Here is a 19,597-nt window from a genome sequence, read left to right on the forward strand (position 1 = left end):
AAGTGATGTGCTGTCCGCTAACATGAATAATTTGGTTTGACATTTTAATGCTGATAAAAGAAGTCACATCAGATCTGACAAGGAGGAATAAAATAGGCCATAGAACCATAGATACAATACAAACAAAGGTCTAACACACCTTCTATTGAACACAAACACATTCCGGTTAAGCCCTCTGATGCAATTGTTCTGGCTCTGCTAAATTTAGCTTTGAAGGTAAAATGGAATTGCAAACGTCTTTTTTGCTTAGCTTTGGATATGTTTGCTGTAACACCAAGGCACAAGTGGAATAATGCACAGCTGAAACGAGCTGTTTAATTTTAAACTACTTCAAGGGCTGCTTCAGGAGGTAGAAAACATTTGAAATGTAAGGTTTTAACATATATTGTGACATGTAATAACAGTGTTTACAGACTTGTTAAATCTCTTTGTGGAATACATGATATTCCACCTGTTTTTGTCATAAATAAACACACACAATAACATCCTTCTGCACAGTACGAGCTGCTGTAGAAAATCCTTCATTAAATCAAACCAAATAACCCTTTGTTATGTTTTAAAATCTTAAGGCATTTTCATGATTTTAAGACCAAATATACTGTAGTAATTTTTAAAAGGCATTATCAAAGTAATAATAAATACCACACTGACAGAAAGAAAAAGTAATTCAATTAAAAACACCTTTTAAAACTGGATTCGTCTGACCCCTGAGAGGTGGACAGATGTCCCGGGACGTCACACAGTGTAGTCCAGCTCTGCTTTCAGATTGGTGTACATCTCGTAGATGGCATCTACAGTGGCAGTGTAATTCACCAGAAACTGACGCACATTTGCAAGACAGTCCTCCTCTTTCACTTCCTCACCTTTTGACAGAGCCTTGAGGAAGTTTGACTTGTATGGAGCTGCATGTAATGCTACCTGCAACAGGGAAAAAATATCATTTAGGCTAACAGTAATGTAGAGGTAAATACAGGGTTATTATTACCAAGAATAAAATATAATACTATAGCAAAGAATAAGATGGAAAATTATTACAGAAACACATTATTTAATGCAACTCAGACAAGCAACAAAGCTTCAGATGGGATAATCTATGGTGTGGTCAGATTTTGTCCACTTTTCTAAAATATTTCTATAAAATATTAAGAAAAACATATAGAGACATTTTCCTCACATGGAAAATCTTTTGTACAATCCAGCCGTGGTATCTCTTCAGCGCCTGTTCATATGCTCTGGTGATATTAACCCGAATTAGGTTGGGGTTGTTCTCATCTCTTTCTCCATCTGCCAAACTCTGCAGCAGGATCTGTATGAAACGGAGACCCCTGCAGGAGAGACAAAGCATACCTTTGTTTTAGTTCAGCAGCTGAATATTCAACATACAGTATGACATAACATTAAGCTTATGGAGTTTTAACCTTTTCAGCCACATCAAAGCTAGTGTTGCTCCAACTTTAGGCCACTCTGCTGCATGGGCTTCTCGCTCTGCCTCCACAATGTCCTGCAGGGTGACGTACTTTGCAGGATCCTTCATGTAAACTGCTCTAATTTTCTGAAAAAGGCACATTGGGGTTGAGTTTGCACGTTACATATTTGTGACAGTGCTATGAAAACACACCAGAGTCCTAATAGATCTGTATCTTACCGTTATGTTGCCATTAATGTCTGATTTGATGACTGAAAATACGTTTGATCCCAAGCAGTCTGAGAGAGAAACAGACATTTGAGAGCAAAGCAATAAAATATGAATGACTTCATCACACAAGTCCCTGGCACAGAGGGGAGGATGAATACAGATCAGCCTTTACGTGAATACACACAGAGGGAGGAAAATGCAGTGAATGCATAGTCTCAGTTAAAAGGCACAATGAGGCCAATGTTTGCTCTGCTCAGTGTGTAAACAAAGAGTTTCTCTAGGCTAAACAGCTGGGTCCGACCCCCACCGTGACCCAGCAGCAGCTCCACTTCTGGTATGTGTAAAATAACTACGATTTGTCCGGTCATTTGAACGTGTCATGAGGAACAAGTCAGCCTTCTATGAACCGTGACTGCGATAACACCAACAGTCGCCTCCAACACTAAAGTTTTATCGAGTTCAAGTGGGGGTATACTCACCAAAAAATGAAGGAATATGAGACACAGCCTCCAAAAACAACTTTGTGTCTATCGCCTTGTCAGGAGGCAGGTCTTTGAATTGGTTATCCAGTAAAAGAGCCATGGTCCTGCCGTGTGAGAGCGGCAGCAGCGAGCAGCTTTCGTCTGAAAGAACCCGGAACTCTTGTGAGGTGGGTGGGGTGGGGGAGCGCAGGCAGCCCCTATCGCTTTCCTGCTCCTCCAACAGGTGGGACTTTATACATGGGCGTGTTAATACCGCTGTTTGTTCATCACACAAGTACACACACACAAGTACACACACACACGACAATGAGATATTTGAGGTATGAATTATACTTTATTAAACCTAAGGCAGGAATTGTTTTCAACCACAGAGGCAGTGGCAGGCTAGAAGTTACAGGATATCAAATGTCAGGGTTGAAACCAGGGGTGGAAAGTAACTGAAACATTTGTATTTTAGCTTTTGACAAATGTACTTTAAAAAATATATTTTGTAATCTTAAAATGTGTTTTTTTTTATAGCCTAGAGAAGTATTTTTCTTATTTAGTAATCCCTTAGATTAATCATTATATTAGGTTGGAACAAATATGCAATATATGGAAGCCCATTGCTTCCAGTGAGAGCAGGCACCAATGGACTTCAATCTTTTTTAATTAAAAAATATATATATATCTTGCAAGTCATTATGATGTTTGACATCCTTGGTATCTCAAAGAAGGTATTTTAATATAGTACGTCATTATTTCAGGAAGTTTATCATTAAAATGACTTGCAGGAACTTTCAAGACTGCAAATCTTTAAAGAGGAAATAAGACGTTCTTCTTTTACAAACGAAAGCTGGATTAATAAGCAATAAAATGCACAATTCAGCAGTTCATTACGCTCAGGGGTTTTTCCAAAGACAACTTGGTCTGGTATGACCACTAGTTTATAGTGGCTACAGTTGGATAACTTTAAATAGACATTGAAGCATAATGGACTGAGTTACTATCGTTTTGCATTAAGAACATCGGTCCACATTTATCATTAATTGTTAGAAAATAACAATACTTTTGCATGGTCAAAACATCCTGAAAAAAAGATGCAGACATTATTTTCTAAAAATAAGTAATTTAAAAAAAAAAAGCTTACACTGCCTAGACTGTGCAATGCAGATACAAAACAAGCTTGTAAGCAAACCATGAGAACGGTTTTGGTCCAAAACAAAAAATTATTTTTAAGACTTTTGATATAAAATGAATACTTTAATGGTGTAATCATCTGTACTGAAGATAGTTTGAATCATTTTAATAATCCTCTCTTTGGGTCTGAAAAAGCTTTTCTACAGCTACTTGAGTAATATTTAATTGTCGTTGTTGGCGTGTGCGGTGTTTTCTGGTTAGCTTTCCACCCCTGGTTGAGACTGATCTGGCTCACAACAACAAGTGAAACATAAGACCCGAGTTCTACTCTAACTTTAAGGGCACATTAACTTCAGTGATTGTAAACCATAGCTGTACGCATGTGACCACAGGTAGCATTGAACACACTGGAGTTAGAGCACCACACCAAATAGACAGAGATCACAGGTTGCCCATAACTCACTGCCAGCTGAGACGTCCCAAACCTCAGAACAAAAGTTAGTCTGCGAGGAGCATCATGTTAAACAAAAGCTTATGAAAATAAACATTAATATTTTCTTAGAGGTATGACACACAGTTCATAAATAGAATAGCATTTGGGTTATTTTGATAAAGAATTACATAGATACATACATCTTATATATTTGCATAATGCTATTAAAATTGATTCAAAATGGGTTTCACAGGGGCCATCGAGGCCATCTCTGTGACAACTGCGCCCACACACACACACACTCTCACACACACACACACACACAACATCAGAAGTATGGCTGTAACATTATAACTCCAATAACTACTGTCACTTTGCTGAATCCCCTGCTGGAGCTGCTGGATGGAATGAAGGTTTGCACACCGTTTGTACTGCTGGCCTTACATGGTGCTCTATGCACTGAAGCTACTTGCATAATCACCAAACAAACATTTGAACTCTAAGCAAGTGGCATCACAATGGTTCAAGACTAAAATACTGTCATTGCATCTTAAAAACATTTCAAATAAAAAAGGAAAATAAACAGATGACAATGGTGTAGATAAAGGTGTATCTATGATGACCTCTATGTGGAAAAGTACAATGTAGAAGGCTTGTTGTTCTTTGTTTATATACACACAACATTGCACTTTTGGATTTTGTGTGGATTAAACTGTTATCTCTTTGTGAGGTTAGGAGGAGTAACAGATTCTATCCTACAGCTTTAAAGGTGTTTGTTTACTCTGTATTACCATGATACAAAAACATCAAAATAATGTTTAGATTGGTCTGTAATTTTACATGGTGCATCTTGGTTTTTTTAAGGAATGTACGTAAATAATTGCCGACTAATTAGAACAAAATTGTGTTAACACTGATTAAACAAAAATTAGCGGCATCTAAATAAACTATTTTGGGTGCATCAGGAATGTCTTTGGATTTTTAGTTAGTTATTGTTTTCTTTGGTTGTCACAGTGACAAGTTGCTTGGCAGCTTTGGCAATGTCATAGGCGCACTGGATGACCTGCTGAGTGACCAGCTGGATGTCCGACGGGCAGGGGTTGTGCTCTGCGGCCTTCTGGCACTCTCCGTGCAGTCGGCTGGCGCTGGACGTGAGGAGATACAGAGACCCTCGAACCGTGTCCGAGGACGGCCTCTGTGAGGGGGAAGGAGAGATGATGGAGACTTGATAAGATGACAACCACCATAAATAAACCCTCATTGTAGTCAGCAGGCTGTGTGTGTCAGTAAACATAAAGCAAAGTAATCTGATTAACTGTGCATATATAACTAAGTCATGCAATGAACAGGTCCTACCTCGTCTAGAAAAGTCATTAAAAGGTTCCCTTTGGCTGTTTTCAAACACAAAATAAATCCCATAATTGCTCGGGGGAGGGATTTGAAGCTGTGGGTCGGAGCCATCTTACCTTGGGAAACAGGGCGGCCATCTCTTTCACAGCCACGCAGATCTTTTCTGAACAAGGCAGGAAGCTGAGGGAGATAAAGACAAAAGGCTGATCAACCACTCCTGTGCCATTTATAGATACAACAATGCTCAACAGCCAACATGTGACATTCCTCATTACGAGAAAGAGCAGCCTGAGGCAAGATTCCCTGTGCCAACAGTAAGCACTATTTATAAATACAGCAGACTGCACATTTCGATCAAATTTGAGATGTTTGCACAAACTTATAACAATAATGACTGCTTTTTGCACAGCTCCTGCATTTCCAAGTAAACATTCAAAATGTCTGACACACTGCCCATCTACTGTATTTGATTATGAGCTGACATATAGCTTGGATGATATGTGTCACCAAAGCAACAAAAAAAAAGAGCAAATACAACACTGGGCTAGCAGAGGCTTCAAAGTAAACAGCCGTCATCAACATCATGACTTATACTCAAAGTGAAAGCAGTTTCATTTGCCCGGAGAGACCAAAGCTCTAACCGAAGGAGCCAAGAATCACACTGAAAGCCAACATTAGGCCCCTGACTCCTTGGGAAAAGCACTTACTGTTGTTTCATGTATTACTATAGTATGTGTGCACATTAGGGCCACTAATACAGATCAAATGTAAATGATGTTTTTGCCAGGAACCACTTTCTTTGAATTTTAACCCTTGAGAATATCTCTTAAATAGTTTCGATTTAAAAAACTTGAAACTGAAGAAAAACTAGGATCGGGTCAAATGGACAACATCCAATATCTCAAAACATCATGATAAAAACCAGGAAAATATGAACAGTAAATTGTTACTGTAAACAGACATGGATGAATAAAGAAAACCAGTTTGACTACACTAACTTGCTGTGGATTTGGCCGGTCACAGGGGAATAGATGGTCATGTGGTGTTTCCTGTCAGCTGCATTTCAAGAGCCACGGTTTACCCCCAGCAGACAGTTTTCAAGACAGAGGCCACTCTATAAAAAGGCTCAAATTACTGAGAGCTGCTGGTTTACTATAAAACTGCAATTGCCATTAAATCAGATGTTAATAAGTCACTGGTTATTAGCTGGCTATTATAATCTAAACCCATCATAGTTCTGGGCTCTGGGGTGAACTATTGAGAACAGCTGACCTAGAAGCAGCTTAAAGAGAATGAAATACTATTTACTATTGACAGGCAGAATGACAGAAATACAGCCATGACAAAAACATAAAGTCTATGCTTATATTACAGCACGTAAATTAATAAGGTGGTTTGTTTTTGAATAGTTTTCTATTAGTCATAAACTACCTTTCATGCTTGGTCTCCTGGGCGGCTCTCAGCAGCTCCTGAATGTTCTTGGTGATCTGCTCCGTCTTACAGATGACGTCCTCTGTGCACGGCAGGGTGCCATCATCCTCACCCTCCTCTCCATGTGCCACTGATTCAGAGGATGGAAGAGGGCTGCTGCAAATAAAAAGAAAGAATGGCTTTATCACAGCTGACACATGCAGACAAAGTTTATATAATGTATCTTGACAAGCCATCACAATTTGGGGTTTATAAGGTGCTGAATGAACCAAACTCTTGTGAAAAATCAAAACCGCACAAAAACTCTTTAATAGTAGTCAACATAAAATTAGCTTTTAATGTGCTACAGTCGGTATTCAAGAACAAGTTTCATCCATATAGCTACTCAACCAGTAGGCAATAGAGATGACTATATATCAGCACTACATGAACATCAATGTTAAAGAACAACCAGAGGTGGATGACGTGCGCGGCTCCTGGCTCGGCTCATGTTGACTTTTTGTAACTGTTAGCTTTTTTCAGACAGGTACAAGTTCTAATATGTAAACTTACTCGTGTACAGCCAGACTGTTCAAATCAAGGCCTCTTTTCAAACATCCGTCAAAACTAATATTAGTCTAGCTTCCTCCTCTGTCTTTGTGTGACCTTTAACTTTGTATAGCACTGCTACGATGATGTCACCATTCCCAGAACCTGGATTTCAATTGTGTTGAACATTTATAAATTGGTTCAAACCATCACAGAGAAAACATTTGGACAGTTGTGTATAAAGTTAAAACAAATGTTCTCACCCAGCCTCCTCCATTTCAGAGTGGTTGGGCGTAGTGTCGTAATCGTTCTCCAGCATCATACTCTGTCCTTCCAGACTGCAGCCCTATAGAGACATCAGTAAATGTAAACATAAATTAACATCAATCAAATACAGTAAACACATACATAACAAAAAACATATTGCCAGGGCAACTGTAGGCACATAGAAATTGGAATCATGCACTTCTGACAGTTCACACTATCAGACATTTGGTTTCAAAGCTGATGAAGAGAAACAGACAGGAAATGTAAACCAGGTCATTGCAGTGTCATACAGCTCAGTCTGCAGTGGATGCGATTAGTAGAGGCGAAGAAATCCTGATGTAAACTGTGGGTGCTCTTACCAGTGTCAACGACTAATAAGCACATTGTGATGAGACATTTTATTTGACTCATTGATATAGGACTCTGCTGTCTGATCATCTAAACAGCTTCCTCTGGTCCAACATTTCGTTATCACCTGTGATGTTTACATTAGCCAAAGCAGCTCTGGTTAAGGTTCTCTGTGGAAGCAAAGTTGTTTAGATAACTGAACTGAAGCAGAGGCACTGTGGTGCATGCAGGCAGGCAGGCAGGCCATACTGATCAAAAGCAGTTCAAAGACACAGGTCAAGAGAAGAGAGAGAAGGCTGTGGGGTCAAGCAGGGGGACAGTTTGCACCGTCCCCCGGGGCTGCCTCTGAGCCGAGGGGAACTTCAGTACTTAACCCTTCGAGATCGCTCGTCCCACGACCAGGACAGGGAAGAGGGGAAGGTAGGGAGGGAGGAAGCAGCCGTCCCCAAAGGACCCCTCCCAATCTAGAAAGGGGTCAAACCAAGTTGAGCATACTCTAAAATGAGATGCAATGAATGAATGATTGAATGATTGAATGAAAAACCATCACCAGCCCCAAGCCAGGCATCATGATTATTGTCTCGTGATGACAATCTAGCGGGGACATGAGTGCTTCTGAGCTTACGTTGGTAGGGAAGGGTTGTAAAACGACTCCGTCCTCATGCCGAGCCGCCTCCACTCGGTGGGGGTACTGCCTCGGGGAAGAGCCAGTCTCATACATGGACATGGCGCGGCCTCCGCGGGGCGGGTGTCGACCTAAGGGCCCCTGTAGGTGTTGTTGTTGTCCGCTGGGGGGTTGCCATCGCAGTGTTGTGTTTTCAGTCTGCAGGGAGTTCAGCTGCAGAGAACAAAACATCCTTCAAGTCAGCTCTAGCTGGGGGATGATCTCCTTACAAAAGCTCGGCCACACATTAATAATAGAGTAAAACACACACTTGCCTCAGGGAGAGAAACACTTTATCTACGCCCAGTTCACCGTCACCTCTGTTTTGGTTTTGGGTTTCTCACGTTAAAAGGTTTGTTTCTTGAGAAGTGAAATGCTGACACTGTGTGTTTATACGAGAAACTGACACATAAGGAGTTGCCCTTATTTACATTTACAGCCCTCAAAAGAGCAATGGGAAACATGACTTTCTCCTTAGTGTTATGCAAGTTATCACAAGTCACCAAATGAACAACATACAAACCATTAAATAAGGGATTTTAGAAGCTTTTTAGTTTACAAGTAAGGAGATATCTTGCAGTTCCACTGTTTCAGCAATTACGTTTTGGTAATGAAGATAAGGGACCGAAATGGAAAGTCACTTTTGTCAAATCGAAGCAGTATTGTTATGAAGTAAATAAAGCAGCAGTGGGAGGAGGTACATTGTGTTAACACCGTCTCTCAGCCAAGTGAAGGCAGAAAGAAACTGGGCTGTAAAACCAGAAGAAAAAAAAACAGTAAAACCAGACTGAAGGCTGCCATCTACCAACATGGGGCAGTGAGTGACAAACCTTGTCGTCTTTCTTTATATACTATTTTCTAAGCATGCCCCCAAGATGATACACTTGGCAACATTATCAGGTGTTAGTGGTGACAACTGAGGACAGGCAGACCTACATTAATTCATAAGATGAGTTAGATAAGATATTATTTGAACATGTCAAGGTCAGAGTAATCATCATGTATTTGGTTGAGAGGGTATTACCCCATTTACACTTATTTACTTAGAACTGAGTGAAGACAAAAAAACACTTTAAACAATCAAGACAGATTAAAATATGATTGCCAAATCTCAAAAATGTGTATTAAATGTCCCTCCAAAAACAGATACATTTTGTAGAAATATGTTAGCAAAGAAATAAGTAAGAATAGTCATAAAACAGTCCACAGCAGGGTCTGTGAATTTAAGATTAGGGTTAGTAACAGGAAATTGTTTCTTGACCCAGATACTGCTTTTGATTTTATATATCACTCAGTATTGGATCGAGGGCAGAACTCTTAACAAAGTAGGATATTCTTTAAAACTTTAGCAAGAAGAAGAACACTGAATAAAACATGCTTGTATAAATAACACTGAGGCCAAGTGGGACTTTTTGAAGTTCTAAGAAATAAGGAACTGAACGATGAAATGTGACTAGAATAAACCTACAGTAGAGAGATTGGCTGTGTGCTGCCAATGTGCTGCAGGCCTTCTGGAGGTGTGAGAGGGAGTGAGGAGTTGATAACTCGCCCACACTCAAACTCTAATCACTGCAACATTTAGGTTGTTTTTGGATGGTGACTGCATGATCGTTCTGATTTAAGAGGATGAATCATCATTTCCTCTATGGTAACTATTTGTTGATTTGTAGTTCTCATTTGTACATGAATAGTGAATCCTCAATCTATTTTAGACCACAAAGAACTATCAAATCAGATCTCGTTTGCCTTTTCACTGAGCAGCATAGCAGAGGAAGTCTGGTGATTGTTAATTATTACCACAGGAATTCTACCCCACCCAGAATCATAGCAGACATTTTCTCTGTAGCACTGAACACATTTCAATATTTCCGTATGACCTTTTTATGGCATCTTTATCAAAATACATCTGGTATTCTCTGCAACTCAAAATGTATCCACTGTAGAACTCAATAGGGTAGAGGCAATGTCTGACACATGGAAACAGGCATGACCCGAACATATATTACTAATGTTTGTGGGTGAAATCAAATAACTAAATGTAACATAGATCAAGTTTTGCACACACCAACTAATATGTTAAATTGCTTAAGAGTAAAGAGAGGCTGCAACACCAGCATCAGAGAGGATGTAAATACCATAAATCCAGTACAAAGTGACATCTAATTATGGCTATTGAAATATCAATGTGTACTACCATCTAATTAAAGAGGTGGAAATGAAACTGAGGGCATGTAGGGTTTGCAACTGCAAAACAAAACTGATCTACAATAACCAGTTTGCTTATGAATGAGTGTAATTGACGAACCTTGCCCTGCATGCTCCGCAGCTCTTCACTGAGGTGACAGTTGACCTTGAGAAGCTGCTGTATTTTGGCTTCTGATGCAGTGAGGGCAGTCTTCACCTCCATGAATTCATGCACTGTGATTGGTCCATCGGAGAGGTCAGATGACTCTGAGCTCTGCAGCAGACAACATTTGATGAGTTGAAATGTGAATACAATTATGTTTTTAAAATATGTGACCAGTCAATAAAAACATGAACCTTGGTCCTTCTGTCAGTGCTGCTGTCCCCACAGGTGGCCTCGTGCACTGGATCTTCATCTGATGCCACACTGTCGTAATCAGGCTGGTCATTATCCTGGCTGTCACTGTTATGGCGACTGTCTATTCCCTGAAGGATCAACTCCACGTTCTCTGAAGGCAGACCACCAGATCAAAGCATTAGAGATCAAACAGGCCCTGCAGGCTACAAGCAGCTGTATAAATCACAAAGCTAAAGGAACATATTTCTTTTCATTTACTGAATCTTTAGAACACCCTTGACTTTAAAGCAGTCTGTGATGTGTTTGCATTATTTACAGAATGCAGGGGTTTTCATTATAAAAAGCCCTGATCTGTTTTTTGGCCCTGTTTTTTGCACAAACATCCGTACATATGGTCCACATACTAATGTTGGCATATATAACTGGAACCCACTTTTATATGCAACTAATTGCAACTCTTTATTCTTAGTGTTTATTACTGTGTGTATGCTAGTGAATATATTCACTTCCATAAAAACCTTAATAAAAGAAAACAAAAATAGCAAGGAATTTCAAAGTTGGTTATAAAAAATAAACAGATAAATTGTACCTTTGGGACTGTCGCAGGAATTACCCCACTGCCGCCGTTTAGCATCAGTGAGAATATCAATAACCAGGGTGGCAAATTCATGAGCACTAAACCGTGCCAATTTTTGACGACCCTGAAAAAAACAAATGTATCAAAACATAGAATTAAAAATAAAGGCTGAACTGTTGAATCAAGTGTTCACATACACAAATAAACACAAGGCTACATTGGTGCCATGACTTGCCTGGTTCCTGGTGGATGAGTACTCTGGATTGACCGGAAGAAAAGGCACAACTGTGGTGTCTGTAACTAGTGTGCTGTGGTTCTGAGTGGCCAACCACACTGTACAAAATATAAATATATTTAAGATATACATAAAAAAACTGGGATACAAATAATGGTTATTTTATATTTTTACACTTCTTGCAATTTCACCTGCATCTGTTTCTCTTCTGTCGACTTCATCATAAACATCCATGGCAAGTTCCTCAAACTGATGGTTACTCAGCTGGAAACATAATAAAAGAAGAAGTTGTCACACGATTGAATAGAAAGAAATTCAGACCTTGCATCTGATGGAATAACTACTGGCTGCTACTTCTTAGGTTGTCCATTCCAACAATAATCTGTATGTTACTATGTAAATATATAATTTCTATTTACCACTGCAATCAACCCACTACCACACTGTATTCTACAATGTTACAATTATTTTATAAATACTGCTTACTTACTTATTGTCCATGAATGTGTAGGTCTGTACATTTATTTTTTATTTTACATACATATATGCAGGCCTTTTCTTATCTAATAGTGTGTTATTTTTATTTTTATTCTCCATCTAATACTGCTGTAACAATGTACATTTCCCCTCTGTGGGAACAAAATAGGAATTCTGATATCTTACCGACTGGAGCTTCTTCTTTGCAGCTTTTGCAAACTCTGACAAATCCAGGCTGCTTTGGGCAGAAAAAAATATTCAAATCAACTTTTTTTGCTAACAAAATTCCACACAAACAGGCAAACAGAAACGCATTGGAACAGCATACTTACTCATTTCTAATCCATCATAAGAACGCAGCATTGGACAAGTAAGTATGAATTAGTCCAAGTAAAACCTTTAGCATAGACAAGCAGCCAGTAGCTTGTCAGTTTGTTTTTGTTTTTTTTTAAATATCAACAACTTAAAACATAGCTATTACCTGTCTGCCATCTGTGGAATGATGAAGTGTTGCCCATTTCTGTGATCTACAATGAAAAGATAATAACAGAATATCATTATAAAAAACCCATCATCTCTCAAACGCCATGCAGCAGCAGCAGCGAGGCTCCTTACCTGGTCTTCTTCCACAGAGGTAAAATGTTAAGCGGTCAGTGAGTTCGTACTGTATCTCCACCAGCCTCTCTGCCAGATCCTGATGCCCAGCTTGTCTGCACACATTAGGAATTAAAAGGTCATGATTCAGAAATATGGCTCTGTGCTAAGGCTACCGAATGCCTCAGGTAGGTATGGCCAGATTTTGTGGAAACAGTTAAAAAACAGCACATTTCTAATAGGGTAAAACTCTGGTAATGTGTAAAGTAATAAGCATACAACTGAAATAGGTGTGGTGTGATAGCTGGACCATTCTTAAACAACACAAAGCCTCTCTTATCCCAGAAAAAGCATGAAATAAGTGTCTTACTTTGATTTTTAAGTTAAACAAGGCAATGTTTCTAGACCTTTTCTCGCTTATATTTTCCTATCTATTCTTTATTTCTTGGAGTTTTTTCAATCTTTAACAAGTCCTCTAGAACAACTTTGCTTGAGATTTTGTCTTGCCTCAGTTAGACATACTCTTATTGAATTACTCAGACGCTGACAGAATGCCACTGCGTCTAATGTTCAATGTCGTGCAAGGCATGCAAATACTTCAGCCATTTTAGCTGGAGATGGTTTCTCACTATTTTTTTCCTACTAGTTTCTACCCATTTTGGTTGACCTTCTGTCTCTTCCTGTGTACGTTATTTCCTCATACCACCTCTATATATATATATAAATAGCCCACATTTCACACACACTTTGTGTCTGTGTACCATGCAACTGCATTCAATCTCCGAAAGGATGTGTATCATTTCCTGTCCTAGTGAGCTGGGCTGAGCCTGTGAGAGCGGTGCTTGCAGTCACACTTAAGGTTAGTCATGCAGCAGCAACAGTGAAAACGTCAACGTTTTCTTTTTTTCATACACTGTGAGACACAAGCACTTGCACAAAATAATGGGTAATGGAGGTGGCCTGTGAACTAACTATGGCTTTCAACACACTTCAATGCTTTAAAACAGGGGTGTACAAACCTTTTTCACTGAGGGCCACATACAGAAAGATATTCGAAGGGCTGGGACACTCACTAGAAGTGAGGTTTATTGCCTCATAAGTGAAGTTATAAGTTAGCAAAATCAATCAATTGTAAGTCAATTATGCTTGATACAAAAGCCTACATGACAGCTTTCCATAGGGTTTCATTTATTTTGTTAGCAGCTCATTCCTTAAAACAGAAGCCTTAGATTGCTTATCATAAGAGGAAATAGGAAGGTTATATGTCAAGGTTGTTATGTAAATAAGTTATTGGGCTTTTATCTTATCAACTTAGATTTGTTAGAACATATTTTCAACTTTAATTGACTGAAAGTGGGCTTATTAACACATGAACACTACTGTGTAATATATGTTTACAGATATGTTTAAGAAGTACAATACAAGACAAGCTCAAGCTTAATTTACTGAGGGCCGATTTAAAATGGCCTGCGGGCCGCATTTGGCCCCCGGGCTGTAGTTTGGACACCCCTGCTTTAAAACGATAAGTTCAATTTTGTGGCAACTCTAAAATGATAATGATCAGTAATATTACATTGTGTTGTCACAGAGTTCCCACTGCTCGTACTTAATAAACATTGCTTAGAACAATAAAGTAAGAGATAAGCCTGTGGTTAATTAAAAACATTGGCCTCGTTTTACCTTGCATAATCGATGGGGGTCTTTCCACTGGAGTCCAGAGCCCCCGGATCAGCTCCATAAACTGCCAACAGTTCTGCTTGTAACATTTGTCCTGCTTTTGCTGCTATGTGTAGTGGAGTGTTGCCTTTCTCCTGTTCCCCCCAAAAAACAACACAATGATGAAGCATTAGCAGAATGTCAATGTTTACCTCACAAAATGTGGTTTTGGTTTTTCTGCAACACTTACTGGGTGGAAGAAGTTGGCCTGTGCTCCCAGAGATAAGAGTCTCAGGCAGGTCTCCAGGTTTCCAGTCCGAACACTGGAGTGCAGTTGCTGAAAGGAGATCGACAAAAAGTTTGTTTTATTCTGATTGTAAAGTGCATCTGCACAGTGCTGCCTTCAATAGATGCACAATCCCAAAACTGAGTGACATGAAATTATCCTGCTGGAATTAGTTTGACTAAAAAGTTATTTAACTGCAAGTGAAGTAAACACAGGGAACATGTTTAAAAAAAAGTGTGGAGAAAAAAACATGTATCCTTCTAATGCAAAGACCTAGACGCACTTTTCTCTTTTTAAATAACAAGATTCAAGAATTCAGCTTGATCTTGAATTATTTGTAAGAAATAATACAGAATTCAGATCACAAATACAATGGGAGATTGAAATAGAGGGAGCTCTCGCAAGACTTGAGGTTGGACAGTTAGGATTTACTATATACAGAGGCATAGTCTGTAAATAAACATGGCAGTATGTAATAGAAGCACTGAATGCTCAATGCTAATCTATAAATGGGACAAACCATTCTGAAATGTAAAGGAAGTGGTCACATATATCATAGTCCAAAAATCTAAAAGCACTTGCTGTGCAATATGAGTGCAACTTGTAGTGTTTAGCATTATTTTTGCTAAAGCACCATTGGTTGCTCTAGCTTATTCCCATGGGACCAATTTCGGTTATTATTGCATCTAAAAAAGGATTTAGAGAAGTCAACACTAAACCAAAAATATATACATCTCTCACCTTGCTGAGGTCTTTTGCAGTAACACTGTCATCCTCCCGACAAGGCATGCGATGGACATACACCAACATCTGATATTTGCCCTTGATGAACTCCGTCTTGTTGGGGACTGGAAACAACAAAAGATGCTTAGATCAACAATTAAAAATCTAACCACCATTGCTATGTTCAAGTGACAAGCATAAATCAATTGCAAGACAAACAACCAAATGCTGCTGAGGACCTGATCACCTGATCACACACACACACACACACACACACACACACACACACACACACACACACACACACACACACACACACACACACACACACACACACACACACACACACACACACACACACACACACACCACACACACACACACACACACACACACACACACACACACACACCACACACACACACACACACACACACACACACACACACACACACACCACACACACACACACACACACACACACACACACACACACACACACACACACACACCACACTACACACACACACACACACACACACACACACACACACACACACACACACACACACACACACACACACACACACACACACACACACACACACACACACACACACACACACACACACACACACACACACACACACACACACACACACACACACACACACACACACTACACACACACACACACACACACACACACACACACACACACACACACACACACACACACACACACACACACACACACACACACACACACACACACACACACACACACACACACACACACACACACACACACACACACACACCTTTGTATCCCCATTTCAGATCACCCTACTAATGTTAGCATTTGGGTTGTACATTGTTGAGGACATTCACAATTAAACTCATTATCTCCTATTTCTCATGTGACCAATTTTGTCTCTGTTGATACCTTTACAGACACAAGTACAGTATACTAAATTGGTGGGGAAGACAAAAACAAATGCTAGCTGTATATTTAACATAAATAAACAATGGAAAAACCCATGTCCAAATATCAATAATAGAATTCTTCCTTGTTTTGTAAATGAAGGAAGTTAAAGAACCTGCTGGCTCTGTGTTTGACCAGTCAGCAACTTGCACAACTGCCTTGATAGATGTAGTACAATAACAGTTTTTTTTACATGAGCCAAATGTAGTCATAGGTCCTATGGACGAGACCGAGGTTTGTTCCTGAATCCATTAATTAAGAAATAATTTTCTTGAAAACATTATTTTGGGATTGAGTATAACTGCCTCCTGTTTGGTGCAATGCGTACTCTGTTTTTGTCTGTTGATTGAAAGAGTTTGCTCTGAGTGTGAGGGTTAGACTCAGCATGGCTGTGTTTATATGTGACTGTTTATCTTTACTCCACCAGCCAGACATTGGACCAACACAGTGTTTATATCTGGCAGTGGATGAGGGTCACTCACTTCTCACATTTTGTTTTTCTTGTTATGCCTTTTGGGTTAAAAAAAGAAAGAAAACTTTCACGATAAAGAAAAAGCTGTATACAAAAGTTAACTTTCTTGCATAATCAACAAATGAATCCCATATAGTTAACATGAATAGGATATTGTTCTTGCATTAAACTGAACATATATTCAGTTTTGTATATTCCCATTTGCATGTTAAATAATAAAAGTCATGCCAACTTGAAGTTACTTGGGACTGACTGGCCATGAGTCATATCCGTTGCACAAAAGGCCAATTATGCATGTTCACTGACCTTAAATATGAAAATCAATGTTGCCAATAAAGCTTTTTATCAAAAAGTGCAAACAAGCATATCAAAATCAGCACTGATGCATCAAAATCCTTAAAAGCACTTACTGAACTCTGTCCTGGGGGTTGGCTTTGCGCTTCCCACTCACAGAAGAAGAAGGGTCCAGAAGGCTATGCTCCCATATGGAATTAGCTCCATTACCATACAGTGTCTGGACCATCTAAAACATGAAAGCACAAAACAGTTTACCTGAATGCATCAACATCTACAAAGCACCTAAAACACAAATACAGTTGATCAACTGCAATATCACACCCAGGGATTTATTTAGTTAGTTTAAAAGAAAGCATCAGTAGAAACTGCACATATAAATGTTTTTTTTTGCAATTTTTTATTGTTGTCTTTTGCCAATTCATCTGTAAAGAATATTGAAGACAATTTATTTTATGATTTTATTCTACAAGCAATTTTGTTTGCTTATAGAAGTGTACTGAAACTGGACTTTGATGTCTTAATTTATCCCATGTAATATTATTAAGGTATATTTTACTCATACCATGCAGCCCTGAACAAATATATACATAGTAATGTAATACTAATGTACTAAAAATACAGTACTACAAATGCAGTAAAATAGCATAACAATACAATCCCATACACAAATTAATAGTAATTTAAGATAAGGTAAAGGAACAGGTGGAAAATACAAAAGAATGGAAAGTCAACATAAAACCTGAAGTTAACTCAAAGTCCTGAGAAAACTTGTGAGAGACAGAGGAGTAACATGACGTTGTCTTCTAGTCATTTGATGATGTGTCTGACTGTGCAGCCATTTTATTATCTATTCCACTTGGGATAAATAGATTATCTCCCATAATTGCATCTATACGTGTTGGTGTATGTGGGGGGGGGCCAATCTCCTCACCTGTAACTGCGACGATGGCCATGGAGAATGAGTCAGATGTCGGACCTGAGAGCTGTGTCGCCCCAGTCCTCGATGGATGCTGCAGCACTCATCGCAGATCAACACACCCCTGTTCACAGAGGCCCAGCGTGGCTCTAGAAATAAATAAAAAAGGTACAAATGTTAACCTACCAGTCTAACGTAGATGGTCCATAATGTTATCTAACTTCAAACTGGAACATGTATGGTAGTTTATACATTCAAGCCAGACGAGGATATTAGCTAACTGACAGCAACACATAAGCTCTTGCCTCCCAATATCTTCGACACATCCAAAATCACAATCATAATTGCAACCAGGTGTTGGTCTGCTAGCTTCTTTATTATCAACGTGTAAGTATTAGCGAGTTAGCTTAATAAGCTAATTTATCTGCTCAAGCTAACCCAACGTTTGACTGCTTTAAACCATTCAAGCATAGTTTCAGCAGACAACTTAATGTGATTACACAGACACAAAAAAACATACAGGACATATTTCTACAACCGTATTCACGAAAATAACATTTAAAAACGTCACAATTGACCGAGTGGCTAATTGCTAATCAGTTATCAGCGTTAACTAGGTTAGCTAACTGTACGTAGTTGAGTTGTACTAAGGGCTAGCTGGTTAGCTAGGAGGCAGCTAAAGCTAGCTTGTTTGACATCATACCCGGAGCACTGCAATCAGCGCAGACCTCTCTGCTTCGCACTCGCTTTGACATCCCTTGATAGAAATCCTGAGGGTCCAGGCAAGACAAATATTTGAAAGTTAACGTTACAATACAGCTAGACACAGATGAAACGGGATAGCCCGCCCTAGGAGATTGTATTGACCGATTGTAGCGGGCAAAGCTACTGTGATCGTTTGCCTCCCCCCTACTGTTGAACAAAGCAGTGTCCTATTCCAATACTTGCACAGCCTCTCAGTGCCTCCTTGTCTGCTTCCTTGTCAGCCTCCTTCCTTCCTTCCCCTTGATGTGTACCCTATGCAACTATATTGTCTAACTCACCACTTGTGAATTGGTGGAATATATATAGCCTATTGTATGTGAATAAAGTGTTAGTAAACTTAAGAAAGGAACATCTGGTTTTGGGTGTGTAGATTACATCATTATTTCAAAATAAATGCAGCAAAAGTGCCTACTTGTAGAGAAAACATGATAAAGCGCCTTCCAATGGAGAAAACGAGATGCAATTCTCTCCTGAGTGGCCTTAAAACTGAGAAGAGATTATGCAGTGCCATAAAAGGTTGAATGAAAAATGAAACTATACCTTACATTTTATTTAATATTTCATTCATTTTAATTGGTTTGTCCCAAATGTAGTTATCATATTTGACTTGATCACATCATTACTTGTATAGTTGTATAGCATGTACAAATAACAACCCCTGCCTCCAACTTCATGCTAAATTTGACTTTAGGGTGATTTGAAAGTAACACATGCAATTGCACCATTTCTTTTTTTGCAGAGCCCACTGCTTTTTGAACCAATATGCTCTCTCCAATCACAACATCCTGGGAACATACCTAGCAATCATAAAGAT

At 39.2% G+C, this 19,597-nt stretch overlaps 2 protein-coding genes across 8 annotated transcripts; both read right to left on the bottom strand.

The window, feature by feature from the left end:
- Positions 1-30: 30 nt before the first annotated feature.
- Positions 31-2,297, bottom strand: LOC117476792 (glycolipid transfer protein-like). Its single transcript, XM_034123535.1, has 5 exons — positions 2,116-2,297; positions 1,646-1,704; positions 1,419-1,552; positions 1,175-1,325; positions 31-918 (listed from the first exon to the last, which is right to left on the bottom strand). Exons 1-5 carry the CDS (start codon positions 2,216-2,218, stop codon positions 736-738), a joined length of 630 nt encoding a protein of 209 aa, XP_033979426.1. The 5' UTR covers positions 2,219-2,297; the 3' UTR covers positions 31-735.
- Positions 2,298-2,432: 135 nt separating this feature from the next.
- git2b (G protein-coupled receptor kinase interacting ArfGAP 2b) lies at positions 2,433-18,992 on the bottom strand. 7 transcript variants are annotated; one of them, XM_034123199.1, is made up of 20 exons: positions 18,722-18,992; positions 18,034-18,167; positions 17,216-17,328; positions 15,367-15,472; positions 14,590-14,676; positions 14,364-14,494; positions 12,705-12,799; positions 12,571-12,616; positions 12,276-12,327; positions 11,804-11,876; positions 11,613-11,710; positions 11,390-11,501; positions 10,800-10,951; positions 10,564-10,716; positions 8,220-8,432; positions 7,969-8,058; positions 7,243-7,325; positions 6,452-6,604; positions 5,137-5,200; positions 2,433-4,865 (listed from the first exon to the last, which is right to left on the bottom strand). In XM_034123199.1, the coding sequence occupies exons 1-20, from the start codon at positions 18,771-18,773 to the stop codon at positions 4,656-4,658; spliced, it is 2,217 nt and encodes a 738-aa protein (XP_033979090.1). In that variant the 5' UTR covers positions 18,774-18,992; the 3' UTR covers positions 2,433-4,655. The 7 variants fall into 7 exon arrangements, with proteins under 7 accessions (XP_033979090.1, XP_033979091.1, XP_033979088.1 ...); XM_034123200.1 differs by having other exon boundaries at positions 6,452-6,607; XM_034123197.1 differs by having other exon boundaries at positions 14,364-14,503; positions 15,367-15,473.
- Positions 18,993-19,597: the final 605 nt, after the last annotated feature.

Source organism: Trematomus bernacchii, unplaced genomic scaffold, assembly GCF_902827165.1.
Source record: "Trematomus bernacchii unplaced genomic scaffold, fTreBer1.1, whole genome shotgun sequence".
NCBI lineage: Eukaryota > Metazoa > Chordata > Actinopteri > Perciformes > Nototheniidae > Trematomus > Trematomus bernacchii.